Raw genomic sequence first — 25,043 nt, 5'->3', positions numbered from 1 at the left:
CCTGCGCCTCCGGGTCTTTCGCTCCGTCCGGCGCGCCCTGACGTCACGTCCTGCGGCGGCGGCGGCGTCGGCGGCGTCTCGGTACGGTCGACCGGGCACGTAAGGTCTGGGCAGTTGGTCAGGGGTGCTGTGGAAACGACGAGGTCCAGGGTCGGTGGAGGCGACGCGGGGAGCACGGGCCGTGGTGAGGAGGTCGGGGGGAACGGGGCGAAGGAGGGAAGAGCTGCGGGCCGCCGTGGCCTCCTTCCGCCCGGCCTCCCGGGATGTGTGGGCGCGCCGTGGGTTCTGCTCACCTGTCCGCCCCCGCAGCCCTCCCCTGCCACGGGTCCTCTGGCCGTGCCAGGCCGGTCACTAAGCGCCGACCCCCGATTCTTCTCCCACACTGATTCCTCCCACCCGCACCTCCTCACTCCCGTCCTGCCCCCCCTCCAAGCCATGCTTCCGCCCCCTGTGGTCTCTGGCCTACCCAGTGTGGGCGGCTCGCCGGGCCCCCACCCCCAGGAGGCGTTCACCCCATACCTGGCTCAGCTGCCACGCTCTAACCTTGACCCAGGCCCTCGCTGAGATCAGTGTTGACTGGCTGGGCAGAGTGCGCCTCCCCTTTCCCCCTTTCCCTCGCTACTGCTGGGATGGGCCGGTCAGTGTGTCACTTTTGCCTTCCTGTCCTCCAGACAGACCATGGATGGCTCCTTCATCCAGCACAGCGTGAGGGTTCTGCAGGAGCTCAACAAGCAGCGGGAGAAGGGCCAGTACTGCGATGCCACCCTGGATGTGGGGGGCCTGGTGTTCAAGGCCCACTGGAGTGTCCTTGCCTGCTGCAGCCACTTCTTCCAGAGCCTCTATGGGGATGGCTCAGGGGGCAGCGTTGTCCTCCCTGCCGGTTTCGCCGAGATCTTTGGTCTCCTGTTGGACTTCTTCTATACCGGTCACCTTGCTCTCACCTCAGGAAACCGGGATCAGGTGCTCTTGGCAGCCAGGGAGTTGCGAGTGCCGGAGGCTGTGGAGCTGTGCCAGAGTTTCAAGCCCAAAACCTCAGTGGGGCAGGCAACGAGTGGCCAGAGCGGGCTGGGGAAGCCCGGCCCCCGGAATGTGAACAGCCACCTCAAGGAGCCGGCAGGCTTGGGGGAGGAGGACGTTTCGAAGGCGCTGGGTCAGGTCCCCAGGGACCAGGAGATCAGTGGCAGTCACAGCCCCGAGAGGCCCCAGCTTGCTCTCCCTGCCCAGAGCGAGAGCCCCTCCTTTCACCGCGGGAAACTCAAGCCGACCTTAAAGCTTTGTCCCTCAGAGGACAAGGAGCCCGAGGATTGCAAAGTCCCCCCAAGGCCCTTTGAGGCTGAAGGTGTTCAGCTGCAGAGCGGGAATAATGAGGTATCGTGCCCAGGGTGCTGGGAATGGGGAGGTGAGAGCGGGAAGAGATTGACGCTCTTCTGGGATAATCTGGACCCCAAAGTAGAATCTTAGTTATGTGGGTCTGGAATAGGTTTTCTTTGAACCTAGGAATCTGGCTCTAGTCGCGGCCTCAGGCAGCCTCAGGCAGCCTCAGGCTGACCTTTCTATGAGTCACAGCTGTCGAGGATTGGCAGCCTCTTGGGGTTGGATAACTGGCCTCAGGGTTACAGGGGTTTCCCGACGGTGGTGAAATCCGGCCAGACTTCCAGCTCCCCACAGAGAGAGCCGCTGCTCTCCAAATCCAAGATTCCGACGTGACCTGCCGTAGGACCCTGATGGGAGCAGTCACCGGTACGGGGAATGTGTGCGGGTTAGGTCTCGGGATGGAACTGGACGGCGCCGGCTGCCCTGGACATCCGTCCCCAGAACTCCCGCTGAGTAATTTGGTGACCTCGCTTCCTGCTGCCTTTTCTGCTCTAGTGGGAAGTGGTGGTTCAAGTTGAGGACGACGGGGATGGTGATTACGTTTCAGAGACTGAGACCTTGCCAACCAGGAGGAAATCAAACGTGATTAGAAAGCCGTGTGCTGCTGAGCCAGCCCTGAGCGCAGGTTCCCTGGTCGCAGAGCCCGCTGAGAACAGGAAAGGTACAGCGGTGCCAGTTGAATGCCCCACATGTCATAAAAAGTTCCTCAGCAAATATTATCTGAAAGTCCACAACAGGTAAATGGTCTGTTTTTTAATTTTCTCTTCCTGTCCGCTGTTCTCTTGGTTGGGAAGGGGCCTGCACTGCACTCTTCTGGGCCATGTGGGGGCGTGGGCTCCATTGCAGACTCACATAGTGCCCGATGTCCACCTGCCTCTCCTCATCGGGCAGTGAGAACCTGGCCTGGGGTCAGACTTCTTCCTCCCTCTCTTACTCCGAGTGGGTGTTTGGACACTTGTTGATAAGTCCCGCCCACTGTGGACCTTGACCAGTAGCTGCCTTCTGTTCAGGGGATGAGAGTTTCTCTTGTGCTGTATTTCTAAGGCCTGGCAACGTGGGCTTTGGGCCAAGATGTCAGTCTTTAGGGCTGGTACCTCCTGTGATTGTGGGGAAACGGTCGTTTGTTTACACCTGCATCGTCTGGAAAGGTAACGAGATGCCACAGGAAGCTGTGCTAGCTCCAAATAAAAAGTAAAAATGAGTTCCGTTTCTTAGATGCGCTGGCCACATTTCAAGTGCTCCGCAGTTAGGGGGCGCCCTGGCCGCTGACTGAGCACAGACAGAACATTTCCATGGTCACAGGTTTCTTGACAGCGCTGCTCCAGGTCTCTGCAAGGCCTCCAGAGGTGGCCGCTAAGAGACATGCTTTCTAGACCTGCCCTCTCATAGTCCAAGTCGTCACTAGGCTGATTTCTTGCCAGGCCGGGTTGGGCCACACACGCTTTCTCAGCATGGTGCTCTGGGACGCTGGCGGTGACGAGCTGGAGTCGTTGCCGGCTGAGGATTGCTCGCCCTGCTTTGGGGCAGCTGCGGCCCCTGGGGTCTGGTGAAGTGCCAGTGTGGGAGGCCCCCTGGGTTGGTCCACATCTGCCTGATGCTCCCCTAGCGGGAGGCTTGGGTACAGGCACCGTCCCCATCCCTACCTTGGGCTGCAGGCTCCTGGACTGGCCTTGAGACCTGGGAAGGGATGATGCCCTCATGAGTCACTGGGATGAGGACAGTCCATGAAGGGGCAGAGGAGAGAAACGTCTGGCCTCGGAGAACGGGTGCGAGCACTCCCGGTGCCGCTCAGATGCTCTGAGGTCACGGTTCAGTAGCCCGTTCGTTCTGCTGGGCGGCTGACAAGACTGTTGGGCGTGCTTGGGGGTAGCTTAGCGAATACAGCAGAGGTGTTAGGGCGCCTGCCTCTCAGCAGGGCCACGCGGACTGGAACTGACAGATGCCAACTTGACCGTGTGGTGGAAGCTGGGAAGTGCCCCAGAAGAAAGCAGGGGGAGAGCCCTGCCCAGAGGTCGGGGAGTCCAGGGTGAGGTGGTGGTGCAGCTTTAAAGAAGGAATTTGGAGGAGACTCAAGGAGGTGGGGACCTTCACCGAGAGAGTGGCTGCGGGGAGTGTTGTGGGTCGAGGAGGGCCAGAGTGGAGGCCCTAGAGTGAGCAGGTGGGTCGGCAAACATCAGGGAGGCCAGAGCTGGGGAGCGCCGTAAGGGGCTGGCAGGCTGTGGCTCCTCGGTGCCAGGCCTTTCCTGGGGGTGAAATGGCATTGTTGCAGGGTTGGGAGCAAAGGGGCGCTGAGGTCTGACTACATCTCTGGGTCGCCCTGGAGGCTGGGGTTGACTGGGTCGAGGCAGGCGTGGAGCACTACAAGGGGCTCAGGCCGCCGGGCAGGGGATGGCCCGGGCAGGGGGTGGCCCGGCTGCACTAGGCGGCAGGAGTGGAGGCCAGGCCAAGCGGTCAGGCTCTGGCTGTGGTCGTGATGGTAAAGGGCCCAGAAGTTGAGGCGGCCCAGGCGGTCTCTCTGGGGCGTGGGGACCAGGGATTATTTCTGGGGCGAGATGCCAGCCAGCTGGGCCTGTGTGGCTCTGCAGGGCCCCTCCGTGCGCAGCTGGGCAGGCTCCCGCGAGGAGGAGGCTTCTGGGCGCACCTGTGTGGCTTCGTCAGCCAGGTCTGACCCTGCCAAGTGGGGAGCCCTGGCTAGGACGGCTCTTCCTCTCCGCTGCGGAGCCCAGCAGGGCTGGCGGTGGAGCCGGAGGGGCACTGGCCGAGGGAGCGGTGGGAAGCCGTTCAGGCCCCACACCCTCTGTGCCTTTTCCTGGCAGGAAGCACACTGGGGAGAAACCCTTCGAGTGTCCCAAATGTGGAAAGTGTTACTTTCGGAAGGAGAACCTGGTGGAGCATGAAGCCCGGAATTGCATGAACCGCTCCGAACAGGTGCCTGTGGGTTGGCCCAGGAGTTGTGGGCAGGGCACGGTGGCTTTTCTCTTCCCGCCACCCGAGAGGGGCCCCCAGGAGACAGTCTTAGGACTGTAAACCCGAGAGAGCTGGAGTGTCCTTGAGTGTCATCGAGTCCACTCCCTGGTATCACAGGTGGGCACATCGGTCCCAAGAGCAGGAGGGACTTGGTGGGAGGCATTTTGGGCTTGCCCGTGTGGGCCCCGGGACTCTGGAGAAGGGGTGTCTAAGTGGGGGAGGGCGGCTGAGAAAGGCCACCTGCCCCCACGCCACGGGCTGGCCCATGTGACGTGGCCGACTAAATTCCACCCTCTTCTTCCTAGAGGCCTGTTGCTCGGGGTTGCGGGGGAGGTCTCTCAGCCCCTGCCCCCAGCCTGGCATGGTGGGTTTGCAGAGCTCAGCGACCGTCAGGGTCAGGGCAGGCAGGTCACTTGTTGCCCTCTCCCACCCTAGCGTCCCCCCCCTCGGGCAGACTCCTCCCAGCAGCGAGTGGAAGCCCGGGCCGAGGCTGCCGTCGCAGGCAGAGGCCCCCCCCTGATGCCGGCCCTGCTTGCCCCTCACACTGCCAGGTCTTCACGTGCTCCGTGTGCCAGGAGACCTTCCGCCGGAGGATGGAGCTGCGGGTCCACATGGTGTCCCACACCGGAGAGATGCCCTACAAGGTCAGGCTTGGCCTGTCCCCAGGGCGGTGGGCAGAGGGGCAGCCCCAGGATCCCCCCTGCCAAGCTCCATACATGGGATGATGTTAGGTGCCTGCTCCTTGCTAGCGGTCAAGAGGCCGAGCCTTGCCTACATCTTGTGTCCCCTACCTTCGGGCAGGGACACTGGCCCTTTCTGGGTCCTTGTTTCTTTCCGTGGAAGGCGGGCTCAGCGTCCCTGTGGGCATGGCACCGGCCGCCCTCCCTGGAGCATCCTTTACCCTGGGTCACGGAACCTCCTGGCATCTTAGGCTTGGCCCTGCCGTTGGGTTCCTGCCCCCCACAGCCTGGGGGCGGTCAGGGTCCCCTTGGTGTGAGTAGCCGGGGAGGTGACCTTGGGCCTGTTTTCCAGTGCTCCTCCTGCTCCCAGCAGTTCATGCAGAAGAAGGACTTGCAGAACCACCTGATCAAGCTGCACGGCGCCCCCAAGCCCCACGCCGTGAGTGCCGGGCCGGCTGGGCACTGGGAACTGGCAGTAGCGAGGAGGGGGTCGGAGCCAGGCGGGCTCCGTGGCTTCTGTCGTGGGGAGGACCAGGGAGCCCCTCCCCGCCCTCACCCTGGTCTTGCTCCGTCTGCCCCATAGTGTCCCACCTGTTCCAAGTGCTTCCTGTCCCGGACGGAGCTGCAGCTGCACGAGGCTTTCAAGCACCGCGGCGAGAAGCTGTTTGTGTGTGAGGAGTGCGGGCACCGGGCCTCCAGCCGCAACGGCCTGCAGATGCACATCAAGGCCAAGCACAGGTGCGCACGGGCGCTCTTGCCCCGGGCCGTGTGGACGCTGCCTCCCGGCCAGGGCGCGGCCCCAAGCGCAGACTTCGCTGAGGCTTGTGTGGGATGGAGCCGCTCTGGTGGCGGCACCTGAGGGATGAGTGAGTTTGCCGGGCCGCAGGCTGGGGGCGAGGGTCTCCGTGTCCTGCGGCGCCCGGCGCGGGGCAGGTGCGCCTTTCCCTGGCGGCGCTGCCGCAGCCCTTCTTCCGCGGCTGCTCTCAGCCGGGGCCTGCTCCCCCGCCTCGGGCGGCCGTGCTTCGGGCGTGATGGTTTCCTTGGGCCAGGGGCAGAGTGAAGGGGGCTGCTTCCCTTGCCAATGGCGTCTGTGTCCCCGCCGCCCGGACAGGAACGAGAGGCCGTACGTCTGTGAGTTCTGCAGTCACGCCTTCACGCAGAAGGCCAACCTCAACATGCACCTGCGCACGCACACCGGCGAGAAGCCTTTCCAGTGCCACCTCTGCGGCAAGACCTTCCGCACGCAAGGTGAGGCGGGCCCGGCTCTCCCTGGGCTGGCCCGGCGCTCCCTGGGCTGGCCGAGGCCCGGCCGCTGACCCCCCGCCTTGTCCCCACAGCCAGCCTGGACAAGCACAACCGCACCCACACGGGCGAGAGGCCGTTCAGCTGTGAGTTCTGCGAGCAGCGCTTCACGGAGAAGGGGCCCCTGCTGAGGCACGTGGCCAGCCGCCACCAGGAGGGCCGGCCTCACTTCTGCCAGATCTGCGGGAAGACCTTCAAAGGTACTTGGCTTTGCCTCCCTCGCACGTCCCTGAGCGTGCCGCGGGGGACCTGAGCGGGCTGGAGTCTCTGCGGGGAGAGGCAGCCGTGGCTTCTGCGCGCGCCTCTCTGGCATGAAACCTTCCTGCCGGAGGATCTCGTTTCCGGTGCCTTTAAGACGGGCTCGGAGCTGTCGCGAGGTGGGGGTGGAGGCTCCGGCGGGTTCTGTGCGGGCCCTCGGGGTGCTGCTGCGGCCGGAGGGGGCCGTGAGGCAGCCACACACCCGGACCGCCCCTCACCGCAGCACCCCCAGCTCACTTCCCGCCTCTCCTGCTGCCGGGTCCCTCCCCTCCCCTCCCCTCCCGCAGCCGTGGAGCAGCTGCGCGTGCACGTCAGAAGGCATAAGGGGGTCAGGAAGTTCGAGTGCACGGAGTGCGGCTACAAGTTCACCCGGCAGGTAGGCCCGGAGCCAGAGGCCCCGCTCCTGCCCCCCTTGGGCCCCCGCACCTCTCCCGGGCCAGCCCTGAGTCCCCTTGCCCCCGCCCCAGGCCCACCTCCGGAGGCACATGGAGATCCACGACCGGGTGGAGAACTACAACCCGCGGCAGCGCAAGCTCCGGAACCTGGTCATTGAGGACGAGAAGATGGTGGTGGTGGCGCTGCAGCCCCCCGCCGAGCTGGAGGTGGGCTCGGCCGAGGTCATCGTGGCATCCCTGGCCCAGGGCGGCCTGGCCTCCCAGCTCCCCGGCCAGAGACTCTGTGCGGAGGAGAGCTTGGTGAGCCCGAGCGTCATGGAGCCCTCACTCATCATCACAGCGGCCATCCCCGAGGACTGTGACACGTAGCCACCCTGCCGCCACCGCCCGCTCGGCCCCAGCCCCCAATAAACCACACGGCTTTGGACTTCGGCGTTCCAGCCTGTCTGGCGGTCGTTCCCCAGTCACCTAGTTTCCACGGCTGTGCTGCTTTCCCAGAGTCTAGAAGAAACGGTACCTTGCCCAGCCGTCTCCGTACCTCGGGCTGCTGCTCAGCCAGCAGCTTCCCCACCTCGTCGGGAGACCTCGGCAGAGCGAGACGCTTGGGTGCTTTCCTCTGCGCTTGTCTCTGTCCCGTTCTAGAACCGGGAGCGGGGGTGTTGCTGTTTCTCAGCCGTGGTGCTGCCACCTGGTGGGGCTAGAATTCATTACCAGACCTCTCGAGTCCCGCCCCCGAGGACGACCTTGCGGGTGTGCAGCAGGTCCCAGGGCTCTGGTTGGCAGGTCCTGGACCCTGGCTGGCAGAGGACCACAGACCGGATCCTTCCCTTCGGAGGGTCCTAACTTGCTTTGCTTGTCGAGGGGGGCCTGGAGTTCAGGCAACGCCCCGTCTAGAATGACAGGAGGCCCTGCTGGTCCCCGGGTTCAGCAGCCACAGGGACAGCAGGGCCGGGTGCCAGATCAGAGGAAGACTGCGGGGGTGCTCGGCTTTATTAATAGCACTGTGACCTGACGCAAACGGTTGCTTCATTTCCTCATCTTTAGTGGAATCAGGACCAGCACAACTCTCTGTGCCAGGATCGTTGCAGTCATCTGCGGCTGGGTGGCGGGCCGCCCTGGGACTTCCCGGGAGGGCGGGGGTCTGTGCCCGGCAGGAGGGTGCTGGGTGCGAGCCTGGGCCCCTCTCCACAGGTTTCCTCCCAGCACGGTGGCTGGCCGCCAAGGATAAATGTTCCTCCGGGCTAAAGCTGTGAGGCCTTCTCATGACGTAGCCCTCAAGGCACGTAGTGTGACCTTTGCCAAGCTGTGTTGGGCCAGGTCGTCACCAGAACGTCACTCCCCAGATTCAGGGGAAGGGGATGGGTGTTAAGGACTGCACACGACAGTTCACAACCACCCCATCTGGAGCACAGGGCCCTGCTCTGTGCTTGGCACGGAGCAGACTCTGAATGGGGTACTGGTGGTTATGACCGAGAACGGAAGTCAGGGACTACCTAATCCCGTCACTGGGACTTCCCCGAAACACCAGCCCTGTGCTCTGCTAAATTCCTCCTGGAGTTTGAGGACAATCAGTTCTAGACCCCGAACCAATCTAAGCTGCTTTCTTTCTATTCCTGACCACGGGGGCACTCAGAGGTAAAGACCATCTTCCGGGATTCGGGGACAACCACGGATGCCCAGGCTATGCCCGGTCCCAAGGGCACTTCGGGAAGTTGTTACAGAGGTGATGAACTGTGGCCTCAAGATGCCCCCTTCCCTTGCCCAGGCCTTGGCCTTTCCCTTGGAGTCTACATGAGGAGGCTTTCTGGGCTTCATGGCCCAAGGGACCCATGGCTTCTCCCCCTAGCCCAGGTCCAGCGTTCACCCACTGCAGATGGGGTCTTAGACCCTACCTTCAGGAGTGGGGGAAAGCGAGACGGGGGCAGAGTGCCAAGAGGGGGAGTCGGGGAGGCCAAACCAGCTCTGGAGTGGCGAGTCAGGGCAGGACTCGGGCACCTGCATGCTGCTCGTCTGGGGGCTCAGCCTCTTCTTCCCACCACTTCCTACCTTGTAATGATCTGAGAAAAGAAAGGGCCTCAAAAGCTTTGCTCCACTCCCAACCTCTGTCCCCTCCCCCAGCTGGCACGGGGACAGCCCTACACTGCTCTGGCTCTGCCCAAAGTTTCCAAGACACCAGCAGCAGGATAAAGACCATGACACCGAGTGTATAGGAAATAGTTTTATTTCAAAAAGTATATACTGAGGGCATCCTACGATCTTAAATAGGATCCCGGACACCTAGGCCTACAGAACAAATAAATAGGCAAATCTGCCCCACAGCCTGGGGCTGGAACTAGATGTTGGACACCGAATGGGGTGTGTCCTTTAGTACATACGAGTCTCTGAAATCATATAAATATAGAATACTTTATAGCAAATCAGCATTAAATACCAGTCACTGAATTCTCATAACTTAATTTGTCTCATAGACCGAAAGTTCTGTGCATCCAACACGGACGGTCCCAGCCCGAGCCGGCTCATCTCTGACCCCAGTCAGGGTGCAGACATCCCTAAGTGCAACCGGGAGCAGGGAGGGTGAGGGAGGGCCGTCCCCGACCCTGGACCCCCCGCTGGGGTCTGCTGGAACCTGCTGCTGCCTCCCCTTCCCACCCTGGTGTCCCAGACCAAAGGTGGGGTCTGGGTGGAGGGGACCTGCGGATTCCGGCACGAGAGCAGAGCCCGGCGCTGGTGCACACCACGCCAGCCACCATCTGACTGGCCTCCGGACACGGGTGGTCAGTCACGTGGTAGCTCATTGCAGAGAAGTACCAAAAAGAGAAGGAACCGGGACGTGGGGCCCCCTGCCATGAGGGAGCTTCTGCGGCGGAGGCCACACACAAGCCTGAGCAGGCACCAGCCCTCCTCGTGCCTCGTGCGGTTGACAAAGGCTGGTTTTGTATGGAAGACAAGGTGTGTGCAAGTGCCCCGGTCCCAACAAAAAAGCATTACAGGATACCTCTCCCTGTAAGCCGCTGACTGCGGGAAATCCTTGACCTTGACAGAGCCCAGCTCCACTGGAGGGAGGCCGAGACAGTTCCAGCGACCACGGCACATGTCCACCCTGCCTTCCCAGAGCGCGCCCATGAGGTCCAGACCCACATTCTTCCTCTGGGAGGGCGCCCTGCAGGTGACCGGTCAGCAGTTAGCCCATCTACCTGCGTGACACATCCCCACACCGAGGGCGCAGGCCACAGGGGCTGGCACAGAGCTCCGCCCCTGCGGGGAGCAACAGCCCTGCCCTCGCCCTGCCAGGGGACGAGCCGTCCTGCCTGGGCAGCCTCTGCACACACTGGAACCAAGGACAGATGCTTTACGGAGCACGGATGACCTCCAAGGGGTTGGCCCGCTGGGAAGGTACCAGAGCCAGAGGAGAGGCTTCCCCAGCCCGGCAGCGTGGAGCCAGACCACCCCTGGGGGAGGAGGCAACATTCCTATCAGGAGGGCTGAAGGCGACACCCGGGGTGTGAAGAAGCCCAGGCCCAAGGGATCCCACAGCCAGGCCTGCCCAGTGGGGAAGTCCCAGGAAGGCCCACGACCCCGCCTTCCGGGCCCAGTGGGCGTGAGGAGGTGACGTGGGGCTGGGAGCTAGAGCCGCTCCAGCTGGGGGTCCTGGTGCAGGTCTGATAGTGAGGACTCCCCATCAGGGCACGAGGTGGGGACCCCAGCCTAAAGCTCTTGAGGCCATGGGGCTTCCTCCCCAGAAGCACCCATGCCCTCTGGCCGAAGAAAGTGTCGCAGGGCCGCTTAGGAAGGGACAGTGCCAGCACGAACGCATTTCCAGCTCCGTTCACTGCGAACGGCAACTCAGCGAACACTTGCTTTCCGTGTTTCTAAGGAGGGAGATGTAAACATCCTCCTCTCTGGAAGCAAGACAAATCCAAGTGAAGGTTACTTGGGGACCTTGAGAGAAGACCAGTCACTCCAAGAGGAAAACGGGCCACTGAGCCGTGGAGCTTCCCAGGAGCTCCCCCACCACTCTCCTGGAGAAGCCCCAGACTTTGGAGGAGCGGGGGGCACCACCCCGCCCTGCAGAAGCGGCTCCAGAAGATGTTAAAGAGTCAATCCGGACTATTTCTTGCTGCCTCCCTCCCCAGCTGCACCCCCCTTCTTCTCAGGAAGGGCCACGCTGCATTTCACAACTTGCAGCCAACCTGCCCAGGGTCTCCTCTGGAAGCAGCAGGCTTCCCTGATCCCACGGGAGGGCAAGGGCACCCGCAGTCATCTGCCCGGCTGCGCCACCCAGTAAGAGGCTACAACCTGACACCTGTGGCCTTTTGCCCTCTCCAGCATACACCTAGGAACACGGTCCTGGAGGTCTCCAAGTCAGGTGGAACACACCACCCGGAGGGGTGGGCGGACGGGGACACCCAGCGTTGGCCTCAGCCCAGGTTCACTGGCACATCCCTCGAGGGCCCCCTCTTCAAGGCCGCCCTCCTATCTGGTCCTACTGGCCTGCGGCACTGGGATCACATACCCCTGTAAGGGGTGTTCTGCTGTGACACCCCGCGGGGGGATGGAGCCAGGCAGGCAGAGGCCCTCCGTCCGGGGAGCTGGCCCACTGGATGCGGTGTCCAGGACCCCGCTGCGGCCATCGCCAGCCTGGTTCCCAATGCTCCGGGTCAGGCCAGACCCTGCAGGCCTGGGAGGAAGGGCCTGGACCACTCCCAGACTCTCAGGGGGAGGACTTGTACCCCACGGGTGGCCCTCCTCTCTGAGGGGGGAGCAAGGAGGCAGGGGCAGCAGGAGTCCCCTGCTGCAGCCGGAGACCTTTGCCCGTAGGAGGCTGCTCTTCCTGGACCGAGGGAGGGGCGTCGGCCACTGGTCGTGGTCGCAGAAGCTGCGCATCAGGCTCTCCGAGCACGGAAAGTCTCCGGGGTCAGACCCTGAGGCTCACTCCATAGCCGGAGCCCGGGCTGCACCTGTTGAACCCACCCAGTCCCGGTGCGCGCAGGTGGGGGCTCACCGCCCCCCGCCGCAGCTGTGTCACAGTACCTGTGCCGAGGCCCTCTGGGGGCCGGGCCGGGGCTAGTGCAGCTCATTGGGGTTCTGTGGCAGCCGGGGCCGCGCCACATCTGTGTCACTGCTGCCGCCGTCCAGCTCAAAGCCACGGCCACCCGGGGGCACCTGGGGCATGAACTGGCGGAAGATGCTGACGCTGCCGTGCCAGAAGGTGGGCTCCGGGAGCCGGCCCACGACGCTCCAGGCCCGAGTCTCTGGGTCATAGGCCTCTACCACGTCCGAGAGTTCAAACGTATTGTCGTAACCGCCTGAGACGTAGAGCTTCCCTCCAAGGACAGCCAGGCTGCCCCCGACGTGCACCTGTGGGCCCAGGGGAACAGGCAAGTGGCGGCTGGCAGCCAGGGCACGGCGGAGACCCCCAGCCTCTCTCCATGGAGAAGGTGCCCGGGACCCATGGGCAAGGTGGCCTCTGCACCCTTCCCAGGACAGACCAGCATCCTTCCTACACTCCAGCTCAGGAAAGAGGCTCCATGGGGGTCCCAGGCCACACCCGGTCCTGTGATGCTGGGAGGCCGCCAAAGCAGCCTCTGCTTGAGGCAGGCTCGGCCCCCATCACACAGGTGGGAAAAGAGCCCTGTATGGCCGATGGAGGCAGAGGCAGGACTGGACTCAAAGTCTGGGCTCTGAACCACAAAACCGGAGTGGCGCACCTTTCCCAAACCTGCCACTAATAACAGGTAGATCATTACTGGGAAAAACATAGTTGCATATCCTAAACGTAAAGTTGTTAACTGGAATGTTGTAAATTGTGACAATTGTCAACAACTGCCATGCAGACGTAGCATGGGAATAGATTTGGGAATTTTAAGGAAGACAAAAAGAAGACGTGGGTGGGTATATACAACTGTCAGGGACTACGGAAACTGCCCACATGGCCAAATGCCGCTACGCTTCCCCAGCTCTGTCACAGGGTCGGGCTCAGCACCTCTCTTTCCGACTTCCCAGGGTCACTCCTGTCTGACCTCATGCCCTCTGCTATCCCCTTGTTCACTCTATTCCAGCCACACTGGGCTGTGAGACTTCTACTAAGACCACACTAGGCACACCCAGCCCCAGGGCCTTTGCACTTGCTGTCCCTCTGTGGAATGTTCCTCCCCACATGCTCTCTGACTTACAGCAGGCATCCAGTAAATACGGTTCTGCGTGGATGAACTTGCTAAACTGTCTGACCCTGAGATTATTTTAAGGTCTCCGGGCCGCACAGTACAAACTGAAGGAAAAACCTGTCCTCTATTAAGTGAGAGAATGCCGTGAAAAAGGCCTCAGCACAGGCCCCGCCGCCCCAGGCCTATTTCCCAAATACACCATGGCAACGCTTTAGCCAGACAACAGGGCCAGCCTGCGCTTCCAAGGCCAACCCGTTCGCATATTTACCTGATTCATAGATGGGATCTTGTCCCATTCATTCTTTGTGGGGTTATACACGTCCACCTCCGCGGAGTCGTCCCTGCGGGTGGGAGGAGAAGAGGGAATGTGTCGGAGCCGGGAGGAAGCATCCCTGGGTGTGAGAAGCTGGAGAGGATGGCCACATAGGCCCCGCTCCTGTGGGAACTTCTTTGATGCCATCTGGCAGTCCAGAGGCCGGTGGGACCCTAGCCCTTGTTTGCAGGGGCCAAGTTCAGGCCCACACCAGCTGGCCCGGGTTCTGAGGTCAGAACCAGACTCTGCTTCTCAAACCTGGAGATCACACCTTCTGGTGCCTAACCCTCCCCACGGCTCTACACCAATGTGGCCTCCCTGCCCTCACCGCCGCCACCGCCGCCCGCCTCCCCCCCGCACTGGCTTCAGATCTGAACGCATCACAGCTCTTCCTGGCCGCCTCCTCTCAGTCTTCCAATCTGGGCTAGTCCTCCCTCCCATGGAGGACCGGGCCAGGCCACGCTCCTGCCCCACTGCCCACCGCCACGCACCCCGACTACTCCTAGGCCACGGCACTCCCCTCCGCTGTCAGCCCCCCAGCCTCCCCGTTCCCCGCTGTGTCCTGGATGCCCGGCAGGACAGCCACAGTCACAGGAGAGAAGTACCAGCGCTGCCCTTCCCTTGGCGGTCAGGATCCTGCAACCTTGACATAGTCTCGATCCCTGCCAAAAAGGGCTCAAAAGCCCAGCCTTGAAAGGCAGAGACGCTAACCCCCAAAGGGTAGTGACAGTAACAAGTCAGGGCTCAGCAGAAGGGTCAGTCCGCACACAGGTTAGGCCAGGGAGAGCAGACTCCCCACGCTGCCCGCCGCCGTAAGCACAGAGGAGCCACTGGGCTGGGCGTATTTCAAAAAAAACCCCTTACTTATGGACACAGAAATTTGTATTTTGCGCAACTCCTCTTTTTAAAAGATTTCATTTATTTACTTATTTGACACAGAGAGAGCACAAGCCGGCAGAGGGAGAAGCAGGCTCCCCACTGAGCAGGGAGCCAGACACAGGGCTCGATCCCAGGATACCGGGATCATGACCTGAGCCGAAGGCAGACGCTTAACTGAGACACCCAGGCACCCTACGTCATAAAATAACACTTCTGCTTTGAGTTTTTTCTTCCAACCCTTTCAAGACATAAAAATCGTTCCCAGTTTGTCCCCACGATGAGGACAATTAGCGGCAGAGGCTGCCGCACCCAGCTCCTCCTCCTGCGGGGAAGTGGGCACCCCGGGCAAGGAGCCTCACCCAGGGACCGAGGCAGGGCACTGGAGAAGGGAGTGGCCCAGGACGGCAGCTGGCGAGGGGCTGAGGCCCCTGCCCAGTACTGGGTACCCCTGAAAGAGTGGCCTGGGGACAGAAGCCGCCCGGACAGGTGGCATTCTGAGCAGGGCGTTACGTGGCTAATTAGGCTGAGGGGTTCATGAACTCAGTGGCTCTGGGACAAACACTGCCATGCATCAGAATGAGACCTGGGCAGGGGCGCCCGGGTGGCTCAGTCGTGACCTTCAGCTCAGGTCATGATCCCGGGGTCCTGGGATTGAGCTCCACATCGGGCTCCCTGCTCGGCGGGAAGCCTGCTTCTCCCCTCCCTCTGCCCCTGCTTGTGTTCCCTCTCTTGCTGTCTCTCTCTCTGTCAAATTGGTAAATAAATCTTAAAAAACAACAAGACCTGGCCTTTGCCCACACTGTGCCCCTGGAGGACAATCGGGCTGCCTTTCCCTGCCGCTCACTCTCTCCGCCTGGTCCAGGGGAGGGATTGGGGCAGAGCTGAGCCCCCCGCCCCCAGGCCCTAATGGGTTAGGTGAACCTATACAAAGGCGAATGAACAGTGGGCATGGAGGGCACCCTAATGCTTCCACGGTGGCGGGGCGGGGGGGGATGTTAGTAACTGACAAGAGGCTCGGAGGTGGAGGAGGAGGGCGCGGGGTGCCTCGGTGCGCAGACTGGCCCTCGCGCCCGTCTTGCTCTCGATCACAGGGCAGGGAGGACACTCTCAAAGGCGCCCCAGCTGGAACCGCTACCGAAGGGCTGAAGCCAAGGTCCTGGTGCTCTGAGAAGTATTTATAGCTGCCCTACCCCCTCTCTGAAGACATCTACCTTGACCTGGGGGAGGGAGAGCTGGGGGAAGGGTCAGATGATGTTTTCTAACGGGACAGAAGCTGGCAGAGATCCCGGGGCGTTTTTGCAGCGCACACAAGGATGCGTGGCAAGCGGGGCTGTCTCTCTGCTGGATGTACCCACCAAGAAAGCCTGGGAAGGGAGCCTGCGGTCTGGGGGAGCAGAGCGGAGGGGCAGAAAAGGCCAGTGCAGCGTAGAACGTGAGACAAGGCTTACAGCTGAGGCTTACATACTTCCTCGGAGGCTCCCAAGTCAAAGCCCCCAGGGAGAAGGTGATGGAGAAAACCGCAAGTCAGACCTTACCCTTCCCTCCTGGTCCCAAAGCTTCCAGACAGGCTCTAGGCCAAGAAGGGAGGAGCAAGGACACACACCTGTAAGTTCTCTCTCTCACACACACACACATGCTATGCATAGCAGGCAGGAGCCCCGGGATGCCTACTGGCCCATGAGGAGGGGGCATTTGGCGGTGGCAGGTCATCAAGACCCCTGGCCACCCATCTCTGCCCCACACTGGCAAGGACACAGCCCGGCCCCGGGAAACCATGATACAGTAACATCACACTAGGACCGGGGTTGCCTATCCCTGATTCAGACCTGGTGCCATCCCGTCAGTCGCCTACCCCTGGAAGCCTCTGTTGCTACCCGTGAAGCAGGGATGACCAGCAATGCCCATCGCATCGGACAGTCACAGATCAACTCAGAGACAGGCCACGCAGAGCTCAGGGCCCTCACACGTGCTATCGTCACTGTCCCTGTGTTCCCCAGGTAGATCTGGGCCCTGCTCCAACCTGTTCCCTCCCCGTGGGACCCTGAGAGAAGAGCATCAGCTCCACAGAACCATGAGGCCCCCCTGTGCCCGGTCAGGAGAGAACCTGCACACACACACTGAAGGCCCAAGCGTTGCTTTAAGTCGAGGGGTGGAGCGGAGCCCCCACCGGGCTCTCGGACCTGGCAGCCCGGCACGGACACTCTGCTCGGTGAGCACAGCGTCCCTCTGACAAGGCAGCAACTCCCCAAAGACTCAAGTGAGCTCTCCCTTCGGCTTTTTAAGATTCAAAATCCCCCTTAGGTAGGACAGGTTTCTTTATAATCAACGGTTTGTGGGAACCATCAGGGCCGAGACCAGGATCCTCCGGGTGGAAGAGAAGGCAAAGCAACACACTGTATTTAGCTCCCGGGAATCTCAGAAAGTTCTCTCAAAGGACCTGACCTGACACTCATCAACCAATCAATCAGACAATCAGGAGATCTAACTCCACCGGTTTGGATCCCCTGCCTCAGAACACCTAGAAGCCCACACAAACCGTTCCAAGAAATGGGGCAGAACAAAGGCTCCAGGTTTAGTAAGGTCTAGCCCGGGATCCCAGCTCGGGCTGCTTCCTCATCTAGGAGATGGGGAGCACGGGGAGGAGGGGCCTCAGCACGGGGCTTGGGGAGGAAGATGGGAAGAGGTCGGCCGCCGGGGACTCACCTGATGAAGTACATGAGTCCGTTCAGAGTCACGGTCTTGGGGGCGAAGGACCAGGGCGGGAGCTGGCCACAGTCCACCAGCGACCACAGGTCCGTGTCCGGGTGGTAACACTGCATCACCATGGTCTCCTTGCCGGCCAGGGAGCCGATGGCATAGAGGCGGCCACGGCACGCGGTGGTGGAGCAGTTGTCCATGGGGTAGGTCATGGGCTGCAGGGCCTCCCAGGAGTCCGTGGTGTGGTCGTAGCGCTCCGTGCTGTCCGCGGCCACCACGTACAGCAGCCCATCCAGCACGGACGAGCTGTGGTACTCGCGGGCCTTCAGCATGGGCGCCACCTCCGTCCACTCGTTCACGCTGGAGTTGTACCTCCACACGCAGTCGTAGAGCCGGGAGCCGTCAGAGCCACCTGCAAGGACGTGCAGGGGACAGGTCAGCCCCTGCTGATGTGGGGTGAGTCACCCGCCCCTGCCTCTGCGAACTTCCCCGAGGGAATCTCCCAGGGGAGGAAGTAACTTCGTTGGGTTTCAATGTAAACAACCTTCCTCTCCCCCCAAAGCCATGGCTGGGGGCTGGCTTCATGCTGGGGCGAAGGCCGTGCACCTGCTGACCACAGCCCAGGAGGGCAAGAGAGCCTCAGGCCGTAAGCACACCGCTCCCTCTGTGTGGGTCAAGCAAAGGCCCTGTAGCTGGAATTCTAAGTAAACCGCAACCTCTGTCTAGACACCCCCCAATACACTGCCGGACACCTCAACCGAACCAGGACATCGGTCTCAGGGCCAAAACTTCTGGGGCGCCTCAAAGCAGGAGGGGAGGGAGCACAGGGACTGGTCAAAGAATTCTCGCCTTCCTGGGCAGCCGCCTGCCCCAAACAAGCCAGTGCCAGGACGAGTGGAACTCGGGGGCTCTGGTTCTTGACCGGGTGCAGATTACCGACAACGTGCTCCGTCTGGGTACACGCATCAAGGCCCACAAGTACAACGTCCACTCTCTCCACGTTTCTTTCAGAGAAGAGCTAACCCCCCGCGCCACCCTCCAGCCGCACCAGTGGGGCTGGCTACAATCATCAGCTAAACCAGGCCTACCCGGCACATTCGAATTTCCAGTGTGAAGGGACCCCAAGCACTCTGGGGGCCACATCCCCTCCTGTCCCCAAAGCTGGCGCCACAGGCAGGGGACGCAGGACATTCTATCCGTCTCAAAGCCCTGAGCTTTTTAAAAGACAAAGCTCCTACGAAGTGCACTCCGCCTGCTTTCTTCCTCGTAAAGGATAATTTTGTCTGGGGCAGCTGAAGCCGGCTTTGTCGCCCCCCGTGAAATTCCCTGCAGGCAGCTGTATGGAATGACCCAGCCACCTGTCTAAACCCGAAGGATTAGCTGCTCAGCTGAGACATTTATGGAAGGGGTGTGCGAAGTTGGGCAAGTCTAACTAGTTCTGGGAGGGAGTTCACCGGCCACACTTTCATGGGCTGGGAGAGCGCAGTTCCCAAACACAGGGCCGGTCTCAGGTCAGAAAGGGACGGATCTCAGGTCGGAAAGGGACCGGTTCCAGCAGATTCCAGAAAAGGCTGAAACTCAGCAGCTGGCCAAAGAAGAGCTGAGCGAGTCCTCAAGCCGGGATTCCTCCACTTGTCAACCGGAGGTGGGGGTACCAGAGTTCAGAGCTGGCTTTTTCCTGAATGTGCCGGGCTGGGCACAGCAGCGCTGATGGCCAGGCCGGCCTCAGTTCACGACTGATAACAGGCTTCCGCGGGGCCCACTGCTCCCGGAGCCGGGTTCTTTCCTTATATAGCTGTCACCGACACCGCCCCTCCTCACCCCAGGGAAGGAGGTAGCCCCTTGTCTGAACTGGGATTTCTCTTTAATGAAAAATGTGGGAGATGCCCAGGACCAGAGCAGGCTGGGACCCGCCCAGCATGACTCGGCAGTGTTTTGGGGTCTGGGCCAAGTAACTGGAAGAAAACCTCTTAGCATGTGACCATGTTTACAGTCGCTAGGCCAGGAGCAGCCTAAACACCATGTGACCCCCAGCACACAGCCTAGGTGCAAGTCTGAGGGAACCTTGTCACTGGTGACAGGATGAGTGTGTCAGGGGGGCCATGTGGCTCAGCTGGGCGGGAGAAATCCCCAGGGCGGGGAACGGATGTCTCAGGGGCGCCAGCTCCTGCCTGTCTCTGGATTCCTTAGGGAGAAAAAGAAAGCACCCATTGTATGGGGAGAATGCCCCTGTATCCGCTAACCAAATGGGGGTGGGGGCACCTCCCGGGCAAGGAGGGGGCTCATCCGTCATCTAGGTCACCCCCCCACCAACAAAGAGCCCACAAGCAGCTGCCCGTCCTCGCTCGCACAACGGCCTTCTAGGTGGAAAGCACGAGCTCTAGAAGTGCACCCACTGGCCTGCGGGGGGCGGGGAGGGGTAGGGAAGGGGTCGCTCTCACTGAGGAGCGGTCCCGGGATTCACAGGTTCCTCCAGCAGGAAAACGCGCTCCCCCAGGGGCGCAGGAGGCTAACCCGGGGTCCTCCCGGCGGACCCCCAGTGCCCTCACCCGTCACGTAGATGTCGTTGCCCAGCGCCACGATGCTGTAGCCCCCGCCCAAGTGATCGGGGAACTCGGCCAGGTAGCGCCACTGGCCCGTCTGCGGGTTGTAGCAGTCGACGGTGACCAACTCGTCGCAGTCCTGGTCGCAGCCGCCCACGAGCACGAGGATCTCGGCGAGGCCGGTGGAGGGGCGCGGGCGCATGCGGGGGCAGGGCCCGCGGTCGTGGCGGTCGTAGCGCGCCGCCTGGAAGTCGCGCGCCTCGCGCAGCAGGCGCAGGCAGGGGGGGCAGCGCGCCACCAGCGGCTCGGCCTCGACGTGCGCCAGCAGGTAGAAGCGGCGCACGAAGGGCAGGCGCACCGCCTCGAGCAGCTGCGGCCAGTGCGCGGCGCGGCGCGGCGGGTCCGCGCGCACCCAGCGCAGCGCCAGCTGGTAGGCGGCCTCCTCCTTGGGGACGCACAGCCCGTCGTCGCGCAGGTAGCGCAGCAGGCGCGCCAGCGGCAGGCGCTCCAGCTGCTCCGGGCCCAGCTCGCCCACGTGGCGCAGGATGAAGCGCTGCGCCGCGCTCGCCAGCCCCGCGCAGCTGAAGGCCTCGGCGAAGTCCTGCATGTCCAGGCAGTTGGCCAGGTCGAGCTGCTGCTGCAGGAAGGCGCCGCACGCCTCCTTCACCGCCGGGAACTGCAGCAGGTCTGCGGCTCGCAGCAGCGGCTCGGCGTTGTCGCCGCTCACCGCCACGCGGCCCGTGTAGCTGAAGTCGAGCAGCAGCTGCAGCATGTCGGGCGGCACGCCGTGCAGGCGCACCCGCTCGGCGCGGCTCTCGCGCAGCTGCCCCGCGAACATGGCGCGGAAGTAGGGGCTGGCGGCCGCCAGCACGGCGCGGTGCGCGGGGAAGTCGCGCCCGCCCGCCGCCTCCAGCGTCACGTCCAGGAACTTGCGCTCGGCGCGGAGCTGACTCAGGCCACGCAGCAGGCTCAGCGCGTGCGCGGGGTCCGAGAAGGGCAGCACGGCCAGGGGTGCCGGCCGCTCCATGGCGCCGTCGCTGGGGAAACCGGGGCGCGCCGCGGCCGGGGCCAGCGGGAGGAACACCAAGCGCGCCGCGCCGCCTCTTTAAGTAGTGCCGGGCGGCGCGGCCTCGGGGGCGGACCCGGGGGCGGGGCGTCGCTGACCCCCCCCGCCCACTTAACCCTTCCGGGCCCGGCGCCGCCGCCCGCCCGGTGCCCCGGGCTGAGTCACCGCCCACCCGCCCCGCGTCCGCGCCTTTTCGGGGCTGCCGGCGGGCCCCCGCCCGAGCCGGGCGCGCGGGGCGACTAGAGTCCTCCCTCTGTCCGGGATCGGGGACTCTAGGGTCCGCCCGCGGCCCACCGGGCCCGGCTGCAGAGCGAAAGCCGGCGGGGGCGAGCTCCACGCCCGGAACCGAGCCACCCCTTTCGCTCCAGACTTCCCCACTGCGTCGACCCAGAGCCCCGGGGCGGCTCGCTACAATGCCCTTTTCTTGTTTTGTTTTGAATTCCACTGGTTCCAAGGGTTGCTGGTTAGCCGTATCGCCGGGCAGATTTCAGAGGACGGGATTTCTATGATTCCGGACCAAAGCTTGAACAAGTATAAGCTTTTCAGAGTTTTTTTTTTTTTTTTTTTTTTTTTTTTTTCTTGGCGCATTTATAAGTGACACGGGGCTAGCTGCCAGGAATCCGCTCCACTGTGTTCCTGTAGGAGTTTCAAACTTGACTAACTCGATCATTAACTTTCGTCAGGGCACAAGGCGCAGTTTTACGTGTCGATCTACAGACACTCGGGCTCCAGAGCTGCCTTGAGAAGGGGCCAGGCCTGCTCAGGCTCGACCCAGGACCTCCTGGCCCCCTCTCCTGGAAATGGGAGGCGGAGGGTAGGATGCGGTGGCAAGAATTCAGAAGAACCCACTCTGAGGCTGGACAAAAGGCTCAAGGACCAGAAAATTATAATAATACAAGTAATGTAAATAATTCCGGGGAAAACAGGTTTTCCTATTCCGGGAGAGGGGACAGGAGGAGCCCTGGGACAATGCCTTTAGTTCAAGGTCAGACAGGGGACTGCCTTAAAAACGAGGGGTGTGGGCGTTCAGGAAAGTCTCAGTCACTTGTGGGGTGACTGTGAAGAAAGGAATCTTCCTTATTTTGGTTCCAGGAGACACGATGCCAGCACTTTCAACGTAGCCATGATTTTTCTTTAACTTATGCTTTGCCCACTTTAGCCAAGACCCTTATTTCAACTCCAGTCCTTTTGTTTCTCTGAAGAAACCTGGGTTTGGGTTATTCAGTAGCCCCCACCCAGGCCCCTGTGGGCCTTGCAGACATTCCTGGGCCACGCCTCACCCCCTCGCCCACGTGTGTCCCCGGGGTGGGCCAGGCACACGGGGTGGGGGTGGGGGCATTTACTGTCATTTCTTGGTCCCAGCTAAGCCAGTGCAACCTTTGGAGAAGACATCTTGTTTTGATTCCGTCTCTGAAATGTAAACTACAGGCTTTCCTTCCTTCGTCCTCATGAACCTCATCATCTTGCCATGAGAATGTTATCTGGTCCACATTTCGGCATGGGAAGCGCAGGCCGGAGTAAGAAAACATTCAGGTACCCAGGCAGCTGCCTGTTGCCCATAGATGGACTGTTCACACAGCAGCATTCCTGGGCCCAGGAGCCCCGCCAATAGCTTACTTGCACAGGCTTTGTGACAAGAAAGTCTGAGTAGCCAGGAAGTGGGATGTTTGCAGGGAAAAGTACTCCAATGCCTCTGGGTCAGAGCACGTCCACCTTGCAGAAAGCAAAGCTTTACTAAATCAAAAACGTTTCGGCAGTGAAGAACGGAGTCCAACTATTTTGTGTAACTATTTAAATAAATCAGCCTTACTGTGAAGGCTTGATGAATGATGATGATGCATATGTTTACTGAAACGGAAAGATATTTATGAAGTCCTGTCGAGCAAAAAATCTGATTACCCGCAGTGTGACCCAGTTTGTTATCTGTGTTCATGCGCCTACAAAACAATTGTGAAGGTAACATATTTCTCCAGGTGGTTAGGTTTGTTTTGTACGGGCTTGCCTGTATTTTCTGTTCTGTGTATTAAGGAAATAATAATACAAGTTTAAAATAAAATTAAAAGTTCCGTTTTTTAGAAAAAAGGTATATTAATATCCAGGACCTAAAAGGGGAGCATTTGAAGCCATGGGTACATATCTAAGTTGACCAAGGAATGTGGTCAGAAAATAAACAGATTTAGACCCATCAGCTGTGTTTGGAAATTTGAAGAACCTACTAACCCAGGCATGCTATCTGTTCCTTTTTTCACTCATCAACCCTAAGAGTTCAAGATGGGAATGTGAGAAATTCGTTTACTGAAGTAGGACCATGTGATCGATACAGTCGGCAAACTCTTCAAAATGTCATTGCACAGCCAGCCATGGTAGAAACACTAGTGTTTGGTAAGAAAGGTGTTAACTCTAGTCAACGACCCATGGTTTAGGGGGAAATGTTTGTATCTGAAGATTAAACTTCTGGGGAGAGGGTGGCTGGTGGGCTGGGGGTGGTATGGACACAAAAAAGATTAAACTTTAAACCATCAAAGTTTTAAAAATTTACCTCTTCCACAATCAGGAATGTGGTCTCTGCCTGAATAACTTCTTTATGATAATGTAATTTAACAAATAATGGTACCATTTCATTTTAAACATTTAAACTCTGCAGTTTTGATCTTGGAATGCTAATTTTAGGCAGACAGGACAAGAGGGCACAGAGATCATTTTACAAAAGCCACTGTTATCCTTTTCTCCTCGCTCCGAGAACATTTAGGAACACAAACTTCAACACTGATACCATCAAAAAGAGACTGTGGCTCCTTTGCTATGGTACACCCTGATTCTTTCTGCTCCTGGAGCACCTAAAGTGTGGCTTGTGATGAACTTACTCTACGTAAAATTTCCTTTAAGGAAAGCTACAGTATTCGCTATATTTATTAAGTGCATTATTATATGTAAAGGAGACACTCTAGATCAAAACATTTCAACAGTATCTGGCATAGCGTTAGCTATTAATCTTTATGGTTTACCGGTATGAGCGGTAACACAGCAAATTCATTTGATCTCTGTGCGTAAGTTATTTCCCTTGTTGTACGAGTTGACAGTACATGGCTTAAAAATTGTTTATTAATGACTTAAAACTATTCACACACACATATATACATATATATAATATACATATATATATATTCATACAGTGGTAAAGCTACTAAAAGTTGAAACAAGACTTGGGGGAATTATCACTTCTTTTTCCTCTCCTGGGGACGGAAGTGGAAAAGTCAGAAAATTACTGCTGGGAATGATCCATATGAATTCCATAGTATTAAAGCTGAGCCACCAACAAGCATTTCTGGAAAAAACAAACCTTTGGTTATGTTCATGCCTGCACTCAAGCACTGAGTTATGATGGGAGGCAGAAGTCTTTCCTGAATGTTCCCCAAATGAATGCAGTGTAGCCGGTGAGATTTAGAAAGGTGAAGCTATATTTGGTAACCCAATTAAAATAACTACATTCTCAAGTTACTTACTGGGAAACTATGGTATTCTTAGTATTTTAAAACTTGTCACAACCTGTGTGAACGTTGGTTTTTTTCTTCTTTTCCAAAGAACTATAATCATCAGATTTTTTTTTTTTTTTAAAGCAGAAAAGAAGGAATCACAGACTCTGAGAATCTGGCTACTGTGGAGAGTGCTCTTGCATTAATCCTTGAACTCCAAATTTGCCCCTTGGAGCCCAGGTGTAGTACAGGACACCTGAGAAATAAACTAGGTAAATCAACTACATTCTCCCATGTGTACATATTATGCTATTGAATCTGGGTCAATTATTGGTATTCTAGTCCTTCCCTGAGTCTAGGGATAGGATGGTACATATAATGTCTAGATCTCCTCCAAACGGCTAAAATTTCTAAGGGGAATCAAAGGAAGGAGGCCAAGAAGGTCCTCCATGAAAATACTGGAGTGGCGGGCAGGGAAGCAAGCTGACGACATCAGGTAGTACTAGTCACATCTGTGTACTAAGAAATACTGTGTATGAATAACTTATTCGAGAAATATCTATTGTGGGAAGCCTGGGTAGTTCAGGTCATGATCCCAGGGTCCTGGGATGGAGCCCCACGTGGGGTTCTCTGCTCAGTGGGGAGCCTGCTTTCTCCTCCTGTGTCTGCCTGTAGCTTCCCTTGGTGGTGCTGTCTCTTTCTCTGTCAAGTAAGTAAATAAAGTTGTAAAAAAAAGAAAACCTATTGAATACCCATTTTTCTATAAAGATTTTATTTATTTATTTGACAGACAGAGATCACAAGTAGGCAAGAGAGGCAGGCAGAGAGAGAGGAAGGGAAGCAGGCTCCCCGCTGAGCTAAGAGCCAACATGGGGCTGGATCCCAGGACCCTGGGATCATGACCTGAGCCGAAGGAAGAGTATTTAACCCAC

General features: G+C 59.5%; 2 protein-coding genes across 6 annotated transcripts; one reads left to right on the top strand and one right to left on the bottom strand.

Moving 5' to 3' along the window:
- The first annotated feature begins 41 nt into the window (after positions 1–41).
- Positions 42–7,403, top strand: ZBTB48 (zinc finger and BTB domain containing 48). Of its 5 annotated transcripts, none has more exons than XM_046024999.1 (11): positions 42–81; positions 672–1,368; positions 1,870–2,111; positions 4,191–4,302; positions 4,893–4,985; positions 5,374–5,460; positions 5,605–5,759; positions 6,133–6,269; positions 6,359–6,523; positions 6,869–6,957; positions 7,049–7,403. In XM_046024999.1, exons 2-11 carry the CDS (start codon positions 679–681, stop codon positions 7,343–7,345), a joined length of 2,067 nt encoding a protein of 688 aa, XP_045880955.1. In that variant the 5' UTR covers positions 42–81; positions 672–678; the 3' UTR covers positions 7,346–7,403. The 5 variants fall into 5 exon arrangements, with proteins under 5 accessions (XP_045880955.1, XP_045880925.1, XP_045880935.1 ...); XM_046024969.1 differs by having other exon boundaries at positions 51–184; XM_046024979.1 differs by having other exon boundaries at positions 71–184; positions 676–1,368.
- Positions 7,404–9,179: 1,776 nt separating this feature from the next.
- On the bottom strand, positions 9,180–20,632 carry KLHL21 (kelch like family member 21). The gene is made up of 4 exons (XM_046025024.1): positions 19,579–20,632; positions 17,036–17,441; positions 13,409–13,481; positions 9,180–12,334 (listed from the first exon to the last, which is right to left on the bottom strand). Exons 1-4 carry the CDS (start codon positions 20,597–20,599, stop codon positions 12,041–12,043), a joined length of 1,794 nt encoding a protein of 597 aa, XP_045880980.1. The 5' UTR covers positions 20,600–20,632; the 3' UTR covers positions 9,180–12,040.
- Positions 20,633–25,043: the final 4,411 nt, after the last annotated feature.

This window comes from Meles meles, chromosome 1 (genome assembly GCF_922984935.1).
Source record: "Meles meles chromosome 1, mMelMel3.1 paternal haplotype, whole genome shotgun sequence".
NCBI lineage: Eukaryota > Metazoa > Chordata > Mammalia > Carnivora > Mustelidae > Meles > Meles meles.
Note: the sequence above shows the minus strand (reverse complement) of the source record. Positions and strands in the feature narration are given on the sequence as shown.

What these genes read in the sequence shown, in the direction of transcription:
- ZBTB48 (XM_046024999.1), top strand. Translation starts at nt 679, where the DNA reads ATGGATGGCTCCTTCATCCAGCACAGCGTGAGGGTTCTGCAGGAGCTC. An exon ending in TGCAGAGCGGGAATAATGAG is followed by an intron (nt 1,369 to 1,869) that starts GTATCGTGCCCA and finishes TTTCTGCTCTAG; the next exon opens with TGGGAAGTGGTGGTTCAAGT. An exon ending in CAAGACCTTCCGCACGCAAG is followed by an intron (nt 6,270 to 6,358) that starts GTGAGGCGGGCC and finishes TTGTCCCCACAG; the next exon opens with CCAGCCTGGACAAGCACAAC.
- KLHL21 (XM_046025024.1), bottom strand. Translation starts at nt 20,599, where the DNA reads ATGGAGCGGCCGGCACCCCTGGCCGTGCTGCCCTTCTCGGACCCCGCG. An exon ending in CAACGACATCTACGTGACGG is followed by an intron (nt 17,442 to 19,578) that starts GTGAGGGCACTG and finishes ACGTCCTTGCAG; the next exon opens with GTGGCTCTGACGGCTCCCGG. An exon ending in GGACTCATGTACTTCATCAG is followed by an intron (nt 13,482 to 17,035) that starts GTGAGTCCCCGG and finishes TCCCACCCGCAG; the next exon opens with GGACGACTCCGCGGAGGTGG.